Genomic DNA, 22,111 nt, shown 5'->3' with positions numbered 1-22,111 from the left:
CAAAGGCCCTTTTTGGATTGACGGCCTCGACGTCAAATCAGATTTCACTTGGTTATGGCAATAGCCAATGAGAATTAGGGGGCGGAACCAAAAGAAATAACAGCGTTTCTTCCCCTCGTCGGACGGCGCGGAGTGGACGCTCTGCGCATGCTCGTCACGGTCGAGAAAACGATTTTGTTGATTGGCAGCCTCGGCGCCGAATCGCATTGCGCGTTGTAATGGCAGTAGCCAATCAGAATGAGGAGGCGGGACAAAGAGAAGAAGGTTTTATTTCCTCCAGGAGGAAGCGTGTGGAGCTCAGTGTGTGTGTGTAATGGCTGCAGGTGCGCGTCGCCAGCGGCTCTAACTGGCTCAACACTAGTTTCACATTTTAATTGTTCAATACAAAGTGACGGGCGGAGGGGGCGTCCGTCGTCGGGGTGAGACATGTCGGTCCAGTACGAGGTGGAGCCGCTGGTGGACAGCTACGGGGCGGCGGACTCCTTCCCCAAAGACTTCGGCTACGGGGAGGAGGAGGCCGGCCTGGAGGGGAGCGACGCCTCGGCCGACGGCCAGCCCCGCATCCTGCTGCTGGGGCTGCGGAGGAGCGGCAAGTCCTCCATCCAGAAGGTACGGAGGGACCGGGGGGGGAGCGGCCGCGGGGCTGGTGGAGGTTAGCCGGAGGGTTGGGACCCGGGGCAGGCGACTGCCTCACCGGGGATTGGAAGAACAAACAACACAACAAGTTACACGGACAAACATGTACGAAGTGCTGGTTTACATGTGGAGATGTTGATACGGAGGTTTACTGCTTCAACTTTGCTTATGTGTAGTTATTTTATTTTAAAATATATATATTTGTATTACTTTATTGTTGTCGCCTATTTATTCGTATGTATGGCGCTCTAACAGCGCAATTTCATGTATCTATGTATCTATTTATGTATCTTTATATACATAAAAGCCATCTATCAATCTATATCTATACAGTATATACATGAGTCATCTATCTATCTCTCTGTCTTTCTGTATATATATATATATATATATATATATATATATATATATACACACACACACACACACACACACACACACACAACAGTCATCCATCTATCTATACATGACAGTCATCTATCAATTTCTATCTATGTATAGGCAGTTAAGAAAAATCTTTATTCGTCACACGGCACACACATGACAGTCATCGATCTATCGATCTCTCTCTCTCTCTCTCTCTCTCTATATATATATATATATATATATATATATATATATATATATATATATATATATATTTATTTATTTATTTTATTGATGACACTCATCTATCTATCATTTTCTATCTATATATAGGCAGTTAAGAAAAATCTTTGTTCAGCACACACATGACAGTCATCTATCTATCTATCGATCTATATATATATATATATATATATATATATATATATATATATATATATATATATATATATATATATATATGTCATCTATCGATCTATATATACATGACAGTCATCTATCTATATCCATCTATACATGACAGTCATCTATCTATATATGTGTATATAGAACAGTCATCTATAGTATTTATCTATATCTATATGAAGGTCATCTATCTATATACATGACAGCCATCTATGTATCTATATATACATAACAGTCATCTATCTATCATCTATCTATGACAGTCATCTATCTATCTATATCTATATATACATGACAGTCATCTATCTATATCTATATATACTGTACATAACAGTTGTTTATCTATCTATATATACACGACAGTCATCTATCTATCAATATATATATACATGACAGTCGTCTGTCTGTCTATCTGTCTGTCTGTCTATGCCAGTTGCACTCCTGCCAATGTGGCAGGGAATCTCTCCAAGTCTGTTTTGGATTAATCATTACTTCAGTGGCCACATGCTCACCAAGTGTGTTCAGATATAATTTACAATCAAGTTATTATCAAAGGATTAAATACATCTGTCAGCGAAATGTTGACGTTGCTTAATCAATAATACCAAGTCACATCAACAGATTTAAGTACTATCACTACTACTATAATATAATAATAATTATAATAGTAAGAATAATAGATGTTATTATTATTCCACCTTTCATAAATTTAATTAAAAAATGTAATAAATGGAAAATAATGAAAATAAGGACAAAAGTTTAAAGCAGGAGTGATATGCCCTCTCTTCCTTGTTTTTTGTTAAAAGTCTATCCACAGAGTTCTGGATAAGTAGTAGTAGAAGTGGTCTCTCAATTTACTTTTTCGGAAGAGCAGTATAATTCATTTGATCATTTAGTCATTTTTAAGCAGATACTTCAATCCAACGCCACTTACAATGAGTACTTTTGTCAGTTTTAGTCATCTGCAAAGTAGTCCATAACCTTGCGGTACATCAGCAGAGTCACAGTTGGAAGTGACTACTACGACTAGGACATTTACTGTACGTCCATTTGTCAGCCGTTGTGGGAGTGATTGCTCGTCAGTCACTGTCAAAGCCTTCAATAAGAGCAGTATCATCAGAGTCCAACTTGTGTATCTCGCTGATTTATCATACATGTACACATGGCATGTGACTGTGGTTAACAACCGCTGATTGCCTCCCGTGTGTAAAAGGGACTTTGGCAAAGTATTTGGGTTTTATCTGACATGACCACCACACCTCTACATTCTGGTGCACACCCCGTTTGGTTGCCATTGTCTAGGATCATCACAACTATCACAGGACATAGACAGAATGTCTTTCTATCTCGTCCCAGGACCCGCGTAAACATGACAAACAATAAAATGTTGTTCAAGTATCCAGCTGAGGGTCCTTGTATGACAGTATATGATGGACTGAAGCATTATCAGACAAAAACTCACACAGACACTCACAGAACGTCAAGCTCTTGATTTCATGAAGATATGCTGCCAGTGAAAAAATTATTAAATGATGAAATTGAATAATCTTCCAGCACTGTTTGATTTCCAGATCTATTATTTGGGCAAAGAGGTGCTTGAGGAGTAAGACTTTGGGGAAATGAAAAAAGTTTAGAATAGCCTACTGCAGAGGCTATTCTAAACTTTGTTCATTCTCCAAAGTCTTACTCCTTTAAACTTTATTGAATAATTGATGAGATGCACTTGAGTGTTATGGGATATAGTTTATAATTCATGTTAGATGTGACAATGCATTTCTCGATCAGGCGCTGGAGAACAGCAAACCATAGCTGGTCTAACGTCTCTACGTGACATAAACATGACTGCACTCCTGGATTAACTTTCTCCAGGAAACCTCATGATTGGGCTGAGAATAATGTGATTTGGCTTCATCATGTTGGGTCAATAGTCTGAAAGCCCACTGGCCAAAAGTACCGACCCAATCTGACTCGCATTTAACCAAACACCCTATAAATATCTGGTCAGGAGTCTCTTGTGTATATATAATAATAAGAACCCAATCAAAGAACCCAAAGTACCTAAACAGCTCAAAGAAGCTTATATACAAGGAGAACATCTGACTGTAAATGTTCATAAACTGCCACTGACCTTGACCAGATGCTTCTGTGGTTGCTGGGCGGACCATGACTGTTGTTGTTTTTTTTTTCCCCGCTCTCCATTGACTTTTACAGAACGGTTTTGAAAACAATTTCTAACTAAACGTCAGAGAGGTAATGGAGCTGGGGACGGCTGCCAGTGGTCAGCACGTCAACAAAAGTCCACAACTATACTTAGGGCTTTTAAAGGCCCGATAATTCAAGAATAGTCTTGGTTGAAGATCAGGGGATGATCAATGTCTGAGACTTTGCTGTCGCCATTGAATTATCTCCATGAATTGGCAAATTGCCCTGACTATTTAGCCATAACCTGTAACCGTGTGTATGGTGTTCTAACAGCACAGCTACTTTTTATTTGTAAAAACCTGACTTTGTAGGCTACGTGGTTGACAAGTCTTGACTTGTCCTTATTTCCAGGTGGTTTTTCACAAAATGTCTCCCAATGAGACGTTGTTTCTGGAAAGCACCAACAAGATCTACAAGGACGACATTTCCAGCAGCTCCTTCGTTAACTTCCAGATCTGGGACTTCCCGGGCCAGGTGGACTTCTTCGACCCGACCTTCGACTACGAAATGATCTTCAGAGGAACCGGAGCCTTGATATTTGTCATCGATGCTCAGGTGATTAAAGAAACACACACAGAGGGGGCCCATGCCATCATTTCCTATCCCAAATGTCCTATTTTGAAGTTGCTTGTGAACCATATTAAACAGCTGAAGTATGGATGAATAAAGACCACCTACCAATAACAACATTGATATGAATTAATTATTCGGTACTTACTGCTACTGACTATTGATTTACATATTGACATTTTCAGTTATATATCATGGTGATTTATCACAATATGTGTTTATGTATTCAAATCACATCTTAAAACGATATAAATGTGGATCATTTCATTGAATTATGGTCAATGTAAAACCCTTAAGTGGAACTCCCTCACATAATTTTGGCCTCATTCTGTGACATTTCAGGTCTAACTGCTATTAGTTTAGACTATAAAACTCTGTAATCTTGTCACCATGCAAAACCGATCAAAGACGACAATGTGCTCATAACACTGAAGGAGCTGCATTGTGAATCTTACACTCGTGTTCCGGAACATCCCAACCTGTGCCTTTATCCTTTGTAACCTTTGCTCACTTTTGAGCTATTTTTCAATGCGAGCTTGATGCGTTCGTCAATAAAGAGCCGCTCAGCGTCTGAGAAGGCCCCCCCCCCCCCCCCCCCCCCAGTCCTGAAACAATCACACAGATTTAACTGATAACACGCGTGTGGTGAAAGCGCCCACCGTGAAATGATCTGAACAGTCGGCTAATTGAAAGCTGATCTGATCTGGTAGGTCGTCAAGGATGCACGTCGGATCTGATTATTCTCGGTGGTTGTGGTGACTCTGGGCTGCTCTCTGAACACGCGTTGTTGTTGGAGAATAAACAATGACCGTGTTTCCTCATACCAGGTGTGAAATGCCTGAGATTGCGGCGCTGCACCGGGGAACCGACCGGTTGGAAGATCTGCCGTTCGTTCTGGTTTTCCCGCTGATTTAGATCTTGGAGTGTTGGCTGTGGATTAGCTGTCATCTCTGTTAATTGTATAACCCTATATAGTATTCAGTGGAATTAAAATATTTAAGAGGCATGGTTATGGGCATTTGACAATAAGGTAGCAATACCATTATTAGTATTATACTTATAAGCAACAAAAAGTAAACTTTTCTACCGATCGTTCAATGTCAGTTGAAAGCTTTTCTGCAACTGAAAAATAAAGACAAATTGTTAACTGTCGTTAGTTGTATGGCGATGAATCGCCATCGACAATGTCATAGTCTTGACAAACTTAAATGCTTGTACTCAGTCTGTAAAAAGGGAGAAGAAACTAGCAGGGATGCAGAAAAACAAAGTGCACCCATGGGAGATTCCCTTTTCTGTGTTAAGTGCGTTATGGTATGATGGGGTGTTTCTAATGTGTCCTCCTCCCTGTCAGGATGACTACGTGGAAGCTCTGGGCAGACTCCACCTCACTGTGTCGCGGGCCTACCGTGTCAACCCGGAGATCAACTTCGAGGTGTTTATCCACAAGGTGGACGGCCTCTCCGACGACCACAAGATCGAGACGCAGCGAGACATCCACCAGAGGGCCAACGACGACCTGGCGGACGCCAGCCTGGAGAAGCTGCACCTCAGGTAGACACGTGCACCTCAAACAGGTCCAACTACAACCTACCGTCTAGGGCTGGGCCAAATTAATTCTTGCTTTACTGTTGTGTTTTCTTTACTTTGGGTTTAAAAACAACATTCATTTGTTTACTGTATGTTGGTTATGGAGATTTGTTATTTGGTCTGGGCAAAACACTGGGTCTGTCTATTTATGAATTATAAATAATCATTGATGAAACCCTTCTTTTTTTTAATGAGGTGAGCATTGTAGGCAAATGTACGGTGGCCCTGGGAGCTCAACACGCTGCAACTTAAGCAAACACATGCAAATAGACAAAACACAAGCAAACGACAAAAAACACAACTGCATTAACAGGAAACACAACAGATAGATATTCTGTTGTGATAGATATTCCAATCTTTTTGGTGAATGAATTGAATCACTTCCTGAAACGATCCCCTCATCACGAAGTTCAGTTGAGCTCTCAGTCAGTTGTGAGTCAACGTGATTCAGAATCACGTTTGCAGTGAGTGAATTCCTGCCAAGATTCAGTGATTCACTGAATCCCTGATTCACTGATTCATTCCCATGGATAATTACAAGTGAGTGAAAACCCCTTTTCACCCAAAAGATTATAATTTTTTGCGAACTTCACCACACGATCGGGAGCCAGTAGAAGCTGTTTTCTCTGGAACATCGCACTTAAATGGCTGAAATAAAAACTGGATTGATACAAAAGTTGTTTTTAATATTTGTAAATTGCATGGAGGAAGCGGATGGGGGATAATTACAGACACAAAATAATTTTGTTTAATATATTTTATTGCAGATAAATCATTGCATCGGTTGTGGCTCACTTCCATAACGTGGTTTGGCAGTTGTGTTTTCTCTTAATGCAGTTGTGTTTTTTGTTAATGTGGTTGTGATTTGTTAATGTGGTTGTGTTTCCTGTGAATGCGGTTGTGTTTTCTGTTAATGCGGTTGTGTTTTTTGTTAATGTGGTTGTGATTTGTTAATGTGGTTGTGCTTTCTGTGAATGCGGTTGTGTTTTTTGTAATTTGCTTGCATTTTGTCTATTTGCATGTGTTTTAAGTTGCAGTGCATTGAGCTCTGAGGGCCACCGTACAAATGTAATCCTTAGTTGTCATTGACGGTACACCAGAAGGCTAACCAAAAGACGCTGGGCTGTTATTTCAAAAGCTTCCAGCTGGTGAACATCGACAAGAGGACCCATTAGGCACTTAGGAACCACTTTGAAATGGAAACCAATTCTTGACACTGAGGACTATGTATGTGGGGAAAGTATTTGAAAGCTCAGTCTGAGATTCTGGCAGACATTGGCCTGACGAATGTGCATTCCGCTTTCAGGCTAAATTGCATCGTCCCCTTTCATGTCTCCGTGTTTGATACACTTTCTCAATAGCTTCCCTGTGCATGTGTAGGCAAGTCATTCTTGCAGGTCTTATCCCGTTCTAGAGTCATATGTGCGTCCTGAGCACTACTCTGAACGTCTGGAGATGGTTCTGTGTGGCAGCAGCTCGGCAGGGTGTGTTAATATACAATAAAGAATAAATAAATCTTCACCTACAGTCACAACACATGATATTAAAAAAGAAGTTTTGTATTTTAATTACCGTTGACATGAAGTGGAATTACGAGAAGAAACTGCCCAATATGTGAGCACAGAAATGTATACGTATATTACCAGAACATTGTTATCTGCATATCACAATAATTTACCTGTGGTTATCATGGCACATTCTGAAAGACTTAATTTATCTTACCCAGGTAAAAACACCTTTACCTTTGATCAGAGTCTTTGAAATTGTTGCAGTGCTGCGTGGGTACTACCATTGATGATAGAAAAAGAAAATGCAACAAACAACTGATAGAATATAATATATATTTTTACTAAGGTTAAAGATGTTTGTCTCGATAAGCCATTTCACATTAAGCCTTTCAGTATGTCCCGTTGTCGATGCTAAATGGATTTTTAGCACCTCTGTAACCCTAATGAAGGGTTACAGAGGTTTTATTGAATCAATAAAGACGTTTTTAAGAATATTTTATCGTCTTTGAGAGAAGCTGACCTTTCTACCGCTTGCTGTTTTATTTCTGTTGTTGTACCAGCAAAGGCCCAAGATGCCACAGTTGTGTTTGAGATGATAGATGTGTTGCAGTAGAACAGTGGTGGAATATGCCTTCAGATCACGTGGTCAACATAGTCTTAGTGTTGGTGTGAGATTCCTCCCTGACCTCTGAAATGAGAACCATGCCCATGACATGAGCTTCAGATATCACAAATCTGAGCATCACTCCGAGGAATGGTGCTGAGTAGGACATAAAAGTAAGCTGCGAAGCTCCCTTTTTTAAGACTTCTCTTTTCAGTCTTATCCGCAAATGGAAACATTAGTGACGTCTTGTCTGTGGTTTTTTATTTTTTTTTTTTTTTTTGTCCCCCCCATGTTGTTTCCTTGTGATGGGGCAATGATCTTATTATGCTCCCAACAACTCCATGGAGAGCGATGGGGAAATCAATGCGTTGATCAACATTTACAAATCCCTGCCACTTATATCACAGTCAATTTACAAATGGGCAAATCAAATATTACTTATTGTACCTTTTTGTAAATAAAAGTGCATATTGAACATTTGTTGTAAGGGTTTGGGTCTGTCACGCTCTTTCAAAGGAAAACTCTGGTATTTTATAACGTAAACCTTATTTCTCCATTACTGGGAGTCAGCCCGAACAATTGAATTGTTGTTATATATCCAGTTTTGAGAGAACAACTGCTGCCGAATGCGGGGCAATGGCAACCATGTTCTTCTTGAATGCGATTGCCCCGGTGCACAATTTAAAAGATCCACTCGGGTTGACTCCCAATGATCCAAAAATAATCAGAATCGATTTTATCCTCCTGGTAAATTTACACATTCCTGGTGGGGAATTTCACGTGAGAGCATTAGCATTAAAAATAAAAGCTTCACAGTTCCCAAAATAAAATGAATAATCGAATAAAAATGGAAAGAAAAATTTGTCAAATTACGGGAGGTTTTAGGTCAAAAACAATGCCAGCTTCCTGTCAAGTCTGTCGTGTTTTTTTACCGGCATTAGAACCTTTATCAGAAACCCTAAAAGCACTCGCGGCCCTAATGTGTCCAGTCTGCCTCACTGCGGCTTGGCTCCGCTGTGTTGTCGCTTCGGAGAGGTGTGTCCACGGCCAGCGCTCTGTGCTTCACGTGGGGTGACGGTGGTTCTGGTTCTGCCCGGTCAGCTGGATCGATGCTGGATCCACAGTGGAGCCAAGATGGAGATTAGCTCCTCCTCAGGCCACGCGGCAGAGCTGTGTTTCTGCCAAGTGTCCCCGGGCTGATCCGCTCACGTTACTCTGCAGATCTGTGACTCCACAATAAATTTGAACTCTTCAGCTAAAGTGTGTGTGTGTGTGTGTGTGTGTGTGTGTGTGTGTGTGTGTGTGTGTGTGTGTGTGTGTGTGTGTGTGTGTGTGTGTGTGTGTGTGTGTGTGTGTGTGTGTGTGTGTGTGTGTGTGTGTGTGTGTGTGTGTGTGTGTGTGTGTGTGTGTGTGTGAGACCACTAGGTTTCAGGATTTCTCAGTTTTAAACAGAATCATCCACAACAGTCGTACTGGGTGTCAGCGTTACATGAAGCTCAGACCATTTGGAGAACAGAGTCCTGTTGCTCCACTGTTGGTGGTTTAAACACTCCACTTCCCTTTTCTTTAACGCTGCCTCAGTTTTCAATTCAAAGGGCTTCATGGGCTTTTGAAACATATGTTTTACATTGCCAATGGAAAAGCAAATAGATAAAAATAAAAAGAATATAACCTAAAATTTGAACATGTAAAACTGAAACATATAAAGGTTGCAGTTTAAAATATCCATCCAGATAAGCGATGACGACTTAAAATGGAACAAATGACACGTTGCTGTTAAAAAATAACGTATATTCGTATAAGCGAAGCTCAACTAAAACCTAAATCTCTCTCTCTTCCTCCAACCAGCTTTTATCTGACGAGTATCTACGACCACTCCATCTTCGAGGCCTTCAGCAAGGTGGTGCAGAAGCTCATTCCTCAGCTGCCCACCCTGGAGAACCTGCTCAACATCTTTATTTCTGTAAGTACCGTTTCTAAAGGAGGGCGGTTCATTTCAACGCCAATCAGAAACTAGAAACATCAGAATGTCCTGCTGTTTGCACTCAATAGATGTAAATATGAAACCTTAAACCAGGAACACTTCAACAACTTTAACTGTCGTCTGTCAGGACCATTAACAGTCTACCATGACATTATCTACGTATTTGGAAATAGACATATTATATTGGCTCGTAGCCAGCCAGTGCAGATTGACCTAAGGTTACATGATGTAAAAAATGTAAATGTTTTGGTCACTGGTAAACAAAATTCCACAGTAAAGGCCAAAGGGGAATAATAATATATTGATAAGCAGCTCTCACAAAGGGATTAGTTCCCAGTACTGATTGGAGCGATGGAACTCCTTGTAAGATGGTTTGAGACACAAACAAGTGCTCACATTGTTTTGGGGAATTTGTCTGAGAAACATACACACACACACACACACATATATATATATATATATATATATATATATATATATATATATATATATATATATATATATATATATATATATATATATATATATATATATATATATATATATATATATATATATATATATATATATTCTGTTATTGTTCTATCATCAGGGTTCTTACCAGGTCCTTGAGGTGCTTGAACTTTGTCCCCAGATTTTAGTACTAGAATACCTTGAAAATACCCCCCTTTTGTGCTAAAGTGCTAGTGATAGTTTGAAACTGTGGTATTTCCCCTGGTTTTGTTATTCAAAACCTAACGTCATTATAACATTTGCAGAATTGCTTTTACAAAGTTGATGAAGCCAGGGGAATGTAAGTTTAATCCAGCATGTTTGGAAATAGACACTTGGTATATAGTAGTACCTGACAATGAGATTGATTATCTGTAATAGACAATGATATGAAGATAATATTTTAATTAATAATGAAACATTAAAAATAGAATATATTATATTTGTTTTGTGTGAAGTCCTTAAAAATGGAAAAAAATGTGCTTTAAAAGTACTTGAAAGTCCTTTAATATCGACTAAAAGAGTTTCCTGTGTTGGGGTAATACTGTGGTTGCATCTCTTGCTTTTTATATTTTTTCGTCTCGGCCTCTTGAGGTCGTGGTGGATATCTTTGTTCTTCTTTTGTGAGTGTTCATCCATATCGACAGTTTACTGACGACAACTCGTGACGCCTCTTTATCAAATTTACTTCTTGTGTGTCCCAAGGCTTTGCCTTCTCGCCAGGGAAGGGTGAATAGAAACAGCAGATAAACGATCACATGCGGAACCCAAATACATCGAATGGACTGTTTGCTATAAAGAGCTAAACAAATATGGAATAAATGTCACAGGCGGGATTTTTTTTTTTCATTCTATTATTATTTATTTTTTTACAAAACAATCTCACGGATTACCACTTTAAATCAAGGCGTCTCTGCTCTCCCTGTGTTGCGTGACCGTGGCAGACCTGAGAGAGGTTTCCTCTGCTGCAGACCCAGCGATGAGATGTTGGTCTGGATATGCGGTGCGGGTACTTTTGGTCAGAGCACACGCACAGGATTAATAATGGATGCTGAATATGTCCACTGTAGAGAAGAGACCAGTCTTTTCCTGGTTTTTCATTTAATTCCATTTTTTTTTGTAAGTTGTCACAGATTTAACTTCAGCTTTTCCCTGCTGCCCTCCTTTTTAAAGGACAGCGTTGGGGTATATTTGGAAGTGTCTCCCTCGTGTAGGACCACAAGGGTTCCAGCGTTTTCTCCAAGCAGGACGCTCCATCCCTCCATCAGGAGCTTGACAACATGTCAGAACCTCCATGGAACGAATGCTGAGGATATTTTCCAGCCATCTCACTGTTCCTCTCTCCTTCCCTCGCCATCCTCCTCTCCCTTCTCTCTCCTCCTCTCCCTTCTCTCCTCCTTGTCCTTCCTCGCTGGCAGAACTCTGGTATTGAGAAGGCCTTCCTGTTCGACGTGGTCAGTAAGATCTACATCGCCACGGACAGCTCGCCCGTGGACATGCAGTCCTACGAGCTGTGCTGCGACATGATCGACGTCGTCATCGACGTCTCCTGCATCTACGGGTGAGTTGCTCAATGTCCAAATTCTGAGAAAACAATCTTAATGAAACATAAAAAAAAAACATTTAGGAACTTCAGCCGCCAATATGCTGTGGCTTCTGCCAAACTATTCTGGTCAAAAGATGCGTTGATGGCATTGCAACGATGGTATCTGTAGTGTCTGTATTGGCTCCAGTCCGGCCCCTGTGGACTCAGGTCAACAGATGAATCTGCTCTGATATCGATACCTAAAAAGAAAGAAACAAAATAAAAATGGCCCAAATGGGCCCACCTCTGTTGACGACAAGAATTGGGTAAAAAGACTTTCAAACTCTACACCCTTTTGCCAACAGATTTTGCCAAAAACAAAATGGTCCGAATATGACACGGTTGTTTGCCTCAGGCCTTATCAGCTTGGAGGACGAGTGGAGCATTATTTTCCGCTTGATTTTCTGACTGTCAGAATCCACAACATGTTTAAATAAGTTGAAATAAACAGAGAATGCAACAGCGTCAACAGTGCGACACAGTAAGCTCTTATTCCATTGGTGACGCCATCTAACAGAGCGGTATTTCCAGGAATGACGACAGCAAAGCTGCTTTAATTATGCCTGTGTTTAGGTCTTAAGGTGTAAAAGATGTAAAACGTGGCTGTTCAACTGAATTCCGTTCTGCAGATTTTCAACTTGTTAGCGGCTTAGGGGCCGGACACATTCAACAAGTCATTTTTCCATCATTGAGAGTGTGGCTACACTCAAACAGAGGAAAAAGGAGATGCCAAAGCACCTTCATTTTCAAGCGTTACATTTATTCTAGATCATATTCTCTCAGGCTTTATATTGTTAAATGCACTCTGCTCCTGCGGTCATATGGTTGTTGATCACTGCGTACCATCCAATGTATTCAAAGGGACGGTCAGTTTAAATACAGTGCGTGGCTGTAGTCCAATGGAGCTGATGTACAAGGGGTGTGGTGGGTGTTCCCAGTCTGAAGGAGGACGGCAGCGGCAGCGCCTACGACAAGGAGTCCATGGCCATAATCAAGCTCAACAACACCACTGTGCTCTACCTGAAGGAGGTCACCAAGTTCCTGGCGCTGGTCTGCATCCTGCGGGAGGAAAGCTTCGAGCGGAAAGGTGAGAGGGGACACGGAGGGATGGTTTTTTCAGGTTGGGCTCGTGGACTGGAGCCACGAAGCCGCCGTCCTGGCACGAAGGCGCCGCCACGCCGCCATCTGGAAAACGATGACGCCGCCGCCTCAGTCGGTCTCCATTGACGGTCTTTCTGCTCCGCAGGTCTGATCGACTACAACTTCCACTGCTTCCGGAAGGCCATCCACGAGGTGTTCGAGGTCGGGGTGTCCGCGCAGCGCACGGCGGGCCCCCAGGGTGTCGGCACGCCCTGCAACAAGGCTGTGGCGCTAAACGGGACGCCCCGCAGCACCGTGTAGCCCCCACCCACCACCGCCACCAGGAACAAAACCCCACATAGCAACCAGGGAAAGACAGAATGGGTAAGAGGAAAGGAATCAAGGGTGGAGAGACTCAAACATAAGGAAGGGCAACGGTTTACAGCACTACCCACAATTCCTTGCTCCCGGCACTTAAAGCACTGAGACACGGTGGGAGGTGCAAGGGGCGGGGTGGGTGGAAAGCGGGTGGGGTTCTTATTCTAGGATTGAAGGGAAACTCGATCTTCAGTTTCAGACTGATGCGAGGCATTGGGACAGGGTTTGGTGCCGGGAGCCCAGCGGGGCTGACCCTGCGCTGGGAGCTGCGTGCTCAGCGTGCTCAGCGTGCTCAGCGTGCTTAGCGTGCTCAGCGTGCTCAGTGTACTCAGCGTGCTCAGCGTGCTCAGCGTGCTCAGCGTGCTCAGCGTGCTCAGCGTGCTCAGCGTGCTCAGCGTGCACGTGGCCGGACGACGTCTTTTATTTTCCACAGGAAGTGGGCAATGGACAGGCATCGGATGAGGCCAAATAGCTGCTGGTTCTCCTGTTTGAACTCTTGGTGGAGGTTTAAAAACAACAACACACGACACAACTTTATTATTGTAAAAGCCCTTGCTACGGACCAGCTAATACCGTTGTGTTTTTGGGGAGAAGGCGACGATGAGGATGAGGAGGATGAAGATGATGAACAGGGCGAATAAAAGCAACCAGTTCGGAGAGCCTTACTGGGGGTGGGGCTGTCTTTCTGCGCAAACAACCGCCTCACCTCACCTGAACGAGTCCGACGGGAAGAGAAGGTTCCTCACCCAGAGCAAAAAGGGATGTGTGTGTGTGTGTGTGTGTGTGTGTGTGTGTGTGTGTGTGTGTGTGTGTGTGTGTGTGTGTGTGTGTGTGTGTGTGTGTGTGTGTGTGTGTGTGTGTGTGTGTGTGTGTGTGTGTGTGTGTGTGTGTGTGTGTGGCAAGGAGCTGGCTTGCTGATGGATTCTAGCCTGGAGTCCCCGTTTTTCGGGTGTTGATGATATTTATGCAAACAGCGGCGCCGACGGAAGCTGTTCTGCCGTTTACATGGAAGCGTCGCTCCTCAAGTTAAAATAACAAAACCGTGATCGCAAAATCTAAAATGCGTTGCCAAAATACCAGTAAGATTTCTTTCAATGGGAAACGAGGTAACGTCGATATAAACCAGGTTGTTCCGGAAAGGCTGAGGCATGCGTTTTTCTGACTTCATATTCTGCTATCTGGGAAATGCAGTCGTATCTCCTTCTGTCCTCCGGCGCTTTTTGAGAGGACTGAGATGAAGTGAAGGAACCTCACTTTTAATTTTTGTATTATTATTATTTTTTTAATTCAACACTCATCTCAGACCGAATAAATCGGCCCTTCTCCTTGTTTAGCGTGCCTTTAGGCTGTAATCCCTAGAATCACACCAAGGGCAAAATATACCACCGCATTATCCAGAATCCATTCCAAGCATGTCGTCCTCAGCGGGTTTTTGTTTTTAAAGCTAAAGACGATACGGACGAACTGGTGAACGTGACCAGGGAGCGGATTACTCAGTCGCATGGAAACGCATCGGAGGAGGAGTGATGGGTGTAACTGTGACGACATACTGTGTGAAATAAAATGATATTTTAAGTTTTCAATTTGTTCCTTCTATTTTGTGTCCTGAAAAAATGTTCACTTTTTTCATGACAAAGTTTTTGTCTTATGACAAACAAAACTATATTCTTCATCTTTTTTTGCCTTTTATTCTAACATTAAATTTGTCATTAGCTGTTTGAAATCGTTGCGGAATTGCGAGTGTTTTAACATTCACATTCCTGTTATTTATGATTTGATGGCTCAGTAACTTAATCCTGAGCTCTAGTTAAAAATAATAAATCAAAATGATATAGCTAATCTCATATATATATATATATATATATATATATATATATATATATATATATATATATATATATAATTTGTATTCTGTTATATATTCCTGTTTTATATGATTTGATAAATCAGTTACTCCATATCACCAGTTAAAACAAAATAAGATAATAAATAAAATATTTTAGTTAATGAAAATATATATATGTATACACACTACTCAAAAATTTGGGGATATCTGGCTTTTGGGTGAAATTTATGGAAAATGTAAAAAGTTCATGCTACAGTGATATATCATGAAAGTAGGGCATTTAAGTAGAAGCATGCAATGATGATTTCCTCATCTCAAACAATTGATTGAAACAAAAGCCAACAACAGTGGTGGGTTTACCACAACAAAAATTGTCAATGTCTCAATAACTTGTCATGTGCCCTTGAGCATCAATTACAGCTTGACAAGGACGTCTCATGCTGTTCACAAGTCGACTTATTGTCTGCTGAGGCCTGGCCCCCCACTCTTCTTGAAGGGCGGCCCTCAGGTCATTGAGGTTCTGGGGTACAGAGTGACGAGCCTCTACACGGCCACTCAGCTGATCCCATAGGTTTTCTATGGGATTCAGGTCTGGAGAAAGTGCAGAACACTCCATTTGAGGTGCCCCAGTCTCCAGCAGCCGTTCCCTAATGATGCCACCTCCATGAGCTGGAGCGTTGTCGTCCATGAAGATGAAATGAGGCCTGTGTTGTTCATGCAGGGGCACAATGACTGGATGAATGATGTCATTCAGGTAGTATGGACTTGTCACTGTACCATTCACAAAGTGTAGGGCAGTTCTGTATGACTAGACACACCTGCCCACACTGTAACACCACCACCACCAAAGGCTCGTCTGGTGACACCAGTGGCTGATGCGTAGCGCTCTCCTTGACGTCTCCATCATTTCTGCTCCACGTGATTCGACTTTCATCAGAGAACAGCACTGAGGCCACTGGTCCCTCGTCCAGCGTAAATGCTCCCTGGCCCCTGCAAGACCATGATGCCTGTGCCTGGTGGTGTGGTCAGATACCCTTGCAGGTACCTGACCACACCAGGTACCCTTGCCTCTCACCTTCCTTAAATGTGCCTGGAGTTGAGTGGCATCATCATGCGGTTGCGCAGGGCACTGTTCACAATGAAGTGCTCATCAGTGTGGGATGTGGCCAAAGGACGTCCACTTCTATGCCTTTCTGTGACTCTTCCAGTCTCTGTATCTCTGTTGCAAGCTGCTGATGACACTCTGTCAACATGTGAACAGCATGATGAAGAGGACTGTTTAAATACCAATTCTAATTGAACCAGGAAATGTATTGGTCCATTCATGGATCAAACACCTGTTGTGAATTTTGCCGTTCAGCTCCTTGTTAGAGAACAGCAAGTTGTGCAAAAAGTACTGAAACATTGAACAGTTGGACATGTGCATTCAAAAGTTTAGAGAAGGTCAAATTAAGTTCACCTGTAAAGGTTATAGTGCATTTTAGGTTCATCCTGAAATTTTACCTGAAAGCCAAATATCCCTAACTATTTGTGAGTAGTGTATGTATGTGTGTGTGTGTGTGTGTGTGTATGTGTATATATATATATATATATATATATATATTTATTTTTTTGGGGGGGGGGGGGGGGGTTTCAGCCCATAGTTTTTATTCAGATTTTTATTATTTTCCTGCTTGACATTTTTTAAGCTAAAAGTGTCTAGTCCGCGACAACCGCTGGACCCATGGACACGGTTGAGGTCTCGCTAGAACAAGGACATCTCAGACATCTTGTGATTCAAGTTTGATCCATATGGATCTACATTTGGGGCAGGAATTTGTTAAAAAAACATTGAAAATTTACTGGAAATTACAGAACGTTCACGCCAAGGTTCTACAACTTGGTGGAGCAGAGCCCTTTGTGACATCAGTAGGGGATGGTAGCTCCTCCTGCTAGCATGCTGTAGTGTCCTTGAGCAAGACACTTAACCCCTAATTGCTCCTGATGGCTGCGTCCGTCGGTGTTTGAACAATTGTAAGTCGCTTTGGATAAAAGCGACTGCTAAATGAAATGTAATGTAAAAAAAAATCATCAGCCAATTGGTTATACGGTATTTGTGCAGGTTGTTGCTCTGGGAGGTGTTCGCATCGTGCGAGATCTGTGGTGTGGACTCCGACCAGTCTGTAGGGGTTGATCTGGGCAGTATCTGCGCTGGGTCCAGACGACTTGACGTAACACTCAGCTTTTCGTATTTGATTCCTTTTGCCTTTTTTGTAAACAAACGCATCCTGTTGGCATCGGACTCGCTGTTCGATGCGCTGTTGTGTCCCTTCTTATTTTGCGGCATTCGAGCCAGTCGTTACACAGACTGTCGTAGCCGATGCTGCGTTCAGAGGAAACTCTGAAAATTGGAACATGTTTTAGTAGTAATGCTGATATAAAGATGAGCGACAACACAAAGTGATGTCATGGGACATGGGAACTGGAAAATTAGTAATTGGTGTGTTTAAAGGGAACTCAGCAAACTGTAGTTGGTATCTAACGTGATTAACCTGGGCCATGTATTGCTGCGTGCATCTATATTTAATTGTTATATTTATTCATTATTTGTACTTATTCTTACCTTGTGATATGGAGTGTTTATTATCCACTTTCATGCTATGTATATGATTTGATGGCTCAGCTATGTAATCTGTAGTACCAGTTCAAAATACAGTGAGAATAATTAAAAAAAATGATGTAGTTAACAAAAATATATACATATATTTTGATGAAAGAAGTGTGTGTGTGTGTGTGTGTGTGTGTGTGTGTGTGTGTGTGTGTGTGTGTGTGTGTGTTCACAATGGTTACCCAGTTCTTTGTTTGAGCTTTTACACCCAAAAACGATTGATTTTCTTGTCCGGAACGATCTCCATTACTATACAAAGAGCCACACTGAGGCGGAATTGCTCCATAAAGTTTGTCTGCCTTCGTTGGAGGAATACTGAACTACTTCCCTTTCGGAGGTTAGGAGCCAGACTTAAGGTAAGATGGAGTAAGGCGATGCTTTGTATATGTTCTACTACGGTACATCCGGGGAAACAGTAGGTTTTGGTTGGAATAGGTTTAGGTCTTACAAGAGCGCGAAGAGTGACAATATTATTTATAAACGTTCACGGACCTCATCGTTCCAAGGTCCTGTTTGGAGGTGACGTCCACAAGTGTCAAGCATTTGTCTGTTGAAATAGAAAAAGGAAATTAAACAGATCATCATTTTCAAGCTCAACTCAAAGAGTGGAAATGTACCGGAAACAAGGATTTGGAGCGCTTCATTTATTCTGGGCTTCTCCCAGTAAATAATTGATATTTCCACCACTGTAATGTAGTCATGTAGCTAGAACATGCAAAAAGAAAGTGCGCTCCAGTGTAAAATGTCATAATTTAGATTTAATTTGATTTCAGCAAAAAATAAAAGTTCCTGTGTTCCTTGCGGTGCGATTCTATTGATATTGATAGACTGAACATAACAATGGAAGTGCTTTATCCTTTTGTTGAACTTGTTCTTGCTTAACTGCTCCAGAAAAATTCTCTTGAGTTTTGAAATGTAAAACTATTTGAAGCAGAAGAACGGCAGAAGCTACGAACACAGTTTGCATCTCATTTAAACCACTACGTCACAAGGATATCGTGGTTTGAATTTGATCGAAATCGATCCTCATACGTAGCAGAAATGAATGAAAAACTGACCAAATTTGACCACAAGTATTTAGGTGGTCATGCTTAACTGACACGTCACTATTAGTAAACAAAATGAACCAGATGAGATTTACAGTAAGACGCTTTATGACGTCATCATATTTTTTATTATAAATGTACAGATTCCGATTCAGAATGTCCATTGGACCGTATCCAGTGAGGGGTTAATACCCCGTCACTCTGTAGTGGTTAGAGATTACAAACTATGCATGTACGTGTATATTTATGTACTTTCTTACCTGGTAGATGTCATTCTATCTGTTGGATTCATGTTTTATCTCTTAAGTCCCAATTACTTTGTCAGATTAATGACAAATACGAAAAAAAAAGTCGTCCAAAAAAACTTGTGACCACATCGAGTTGAGTCCACTGAAATGTGTGACTGAGTGATGTGTTCCGACCCAGCGAGGCATCGGAAAAATAGAAGCCTTGCAATGGTAATTACTCATTTAATGTAATTATGTTTCTCGTATTTCATAGAAACAAAACTTATTGAAAATGTAATCCATGGAATAAAGTCTCCACTAAAATGACGTAAGTTCGACTACTATCCTAAATCTTATAAATACATCATCATTGACGCACATGAGACCCAACATCACCTACCGTCACTGAGACTGCACATGTACTCACACACAACAAGGTAAGTTATAACAATGACAAGGTTTGGTTTAAAGTCCAAAATAAATGGTTGTTTTAAAGAAACTTGTATAAAAAGTTTCCTACAGCTAAAGTTCTTCCATAATAATTCTAATGCCAAATTAATGTTAAAGTTCCATAAATGTTGTATGCATTACCATATAGACAAGTCATCCATTAAACTCAATTTTCCAATTGTAGTTTAATAACAGATGAAATACAAAGAAGTAATTACAACTGACTTTTATTTATTATATTTATAAATAACATGTTTATGAAACATTTATTATTGTTATGTAAAGTTATTATAAAGTTTGTTTTTGTTATTGTTCCAGATGCCGAAAAATAGCCGGAAGTCTACCGGTCCTCAAGGTCCTTCCATGTTGATCGGTCCAGATGTCCAGAAGTCCACTGTGTTTGTACGTTTAGTAACTTGTGATGCCTTTCACAGAAACCAAAAAACTGTGATACGTACCTAAAGGGAATAAACTGGACCCTGTGTATTCCTGCCCGCAGCTATATTTATGCTTATTATTTGTTTACATTTTGCAAAATCGATCGCGGGGCCAGCTGTTACAAATGATTATTTATTTGCATATTGAGTGCTTGTCATCGTTGAATACACTGGTTCCCTTGAAGTGAGTTGTCTACATCCACTTGGCTGTTTAGTTGTTTTTTCTCGGACTGCAGGAGTCCTTGGATCTTTCATGAACGGGTCCTGGTTGCCTGCTTTCTGGTACAATTAAAGGTCTGTGTGATGGGGCGGGGCGGGGCAGGGCGGGGCAGGGCGGGGTGGGGGCCCACAACAAAGATTTGGCACCAGGGCCCTGTGGCGCAACGCACATTTTGTCTTGTTTTTTTTCCACAGTTTAATTGATTAAGTGCATTTTCGCATTCACACAAACGGGCTCTGTCAGCCGTATCCGCGCTAACGCTAGCAAATAGAAACAGGACACTGCGTCGCTTCCTGCCGACGTCCCGCGGTAGGCGACCTCAAGCTTCGGATGTACTGCGGCAATTGAGTTTGTGCGTTGAGGCACGGTGAGACGCTGCAGCAGAGTGGTGCGTTTCTCGACAGTAAAGCCGTCCTTGAACAGTTATAAACAAGGAAAACCGACATCTTAAGAAGCCCCGGGTTTGGGGAAAACTGGTAAATCTGGCCTTTAAAGCGAGCGGAAGGACACGGCGAGTGGGATCGCTGTTCCGACTTGCCGATCTATCACATTTTCATTGGTCCAGAGCGCCAAACCGGTGCATTACCCGGACCAGACAGCATGGACTGAAGCCGCTTATTCAGGATGATTTGTAGTCAATTTTATTTCTGTGAATCTGTGAACGAAATATCGTATTATTTCCCTGAAATCAAATGTTTTTCTTCCATTTATATGAATCCACATTCTCCCTGTTAAACGGCGGTTGCTGACTCGACGGCGGTTCATGTGACATAGTGAGCGACTGGAGAGAGAAAAGGAAATAAGAAAAAAAAATAATAAATCACCGAATGTGTCTGCGAGTTATTTCCCCCGCTCAGCGCCCTCACAGCGACTGTCAGCGGCCATTACACGGGGCGTGGGCGAGGGAGCTAAACACCACTCTCACACAATTTAGACGCAATAAACCACTGACAGCTTTTTTATCCACTTCATTAAGTCCCTAATTTCTTATAAAAATCTCCCGCATTAATCCTTGAGACGGCTTCCCCGCGGTTCTCCAAGCCGGCTCCGCCAACCCCCGGGCGCCTTTGCTTTGATGCTTACTCAAATAGGCGCTAATTTGAGGTAAATTATGCGCCCGCATGTGCCCACGCCGAGTAATATAAAGGGTGACGCGGTGAAAGATGGCGAATTAAAGCAAAGCGCAGTGTCTCGACGTCCTAATGGCGGACACGTCCGGGGCTGCGCTGCATATTCAGCGGACGGCGACGGGTCGTTCTCCTGGCGTCTCGAAGGTCGTCCCGCCGCCGTGGGGCGGGGGGGGGTGGGGGAAGCGGGGGGGCGTGGGGCATGGTAGCGGGGGCGTGTGGAGCGGGGGAGCGGGGCCGCGTGGGGCTGGGGAGCTGGGGCGCGTGGAGCGGGGGAGCAGGGCCCCCGAAACGCAACCCGCAACCTCGTGGGGCCTGCTCTGCCTGGAACGATCACCAGCGAGCGAAACGACGAGGATGCAGCAGCACACGTGATTATTTTAGAGCGTGAAAGCATCTTATTCTCTGCAGCGCTGCTGGGGTATCACAAATACCCGGACAAATACCACACAATGGTATTACAAATACCACACAATGTTATTACAAATACCAGAACAAATACCACACAATGGTATTACAAATACTGCCCAATGATATTACAAATACCCAGACAAATACCCCACCATTGTATTACAAATACCCGGACAAATACCACACACTGGTATTACAAATACCCTGGCAAATACCACACACTTGTATTACAAATACCCTGACAAATACCACACAATGGTATTACAAATACCCGGACAAATACCACACAATGGTATTACAAAT

General features: G+C 42.1%; 1 protein-coding gene across 1 annotated transcript; it reads left to right on the top strand.

Moving 5' to 3' along the window:
• Positions 1-320: 320 nt before the first annotated feature.
• Positions 321-14,976, top strand: rragca (Ras-related GTP binding Ca). Its single transcript, XM_080006125.1, has 7 exons — positions 321-609; positions 3,961-4,164; positions 5,531-5,730; positions 9,727-9,841; positions 11,773-11,915; positions 12,878-13,026; positions 13,186-14,976. Exons 1-7 carry the CDS (start codon positions 427-429, stop codon positions 13,338-13,340), a joined length of 1,149 nt encoding a protein of 382 aa, XP_079862251.1. The 5' UTR covers positions 321-426; the 3' UTR covers positions 13,341-14,976.
• Positions 14,977-22,111: the final 7,135 nt, after the last annotated feature.

This window comes from Zeus faber, assembly GCF_960531495.2.
Source record: "Zeus faber genome assembly, chromosome: 8".
Lineage (NCBI taxonomy): Eukaryota > Metazoa > Chordata > Actinopteri > Zeiformes > Zeidae > Zeus > Zeus faber.
The sequence above is the reverse complement of the archived record's forward strand: the minus strand, read 5'-3'. Positions and strand labels throughout refer to the sequence as shown.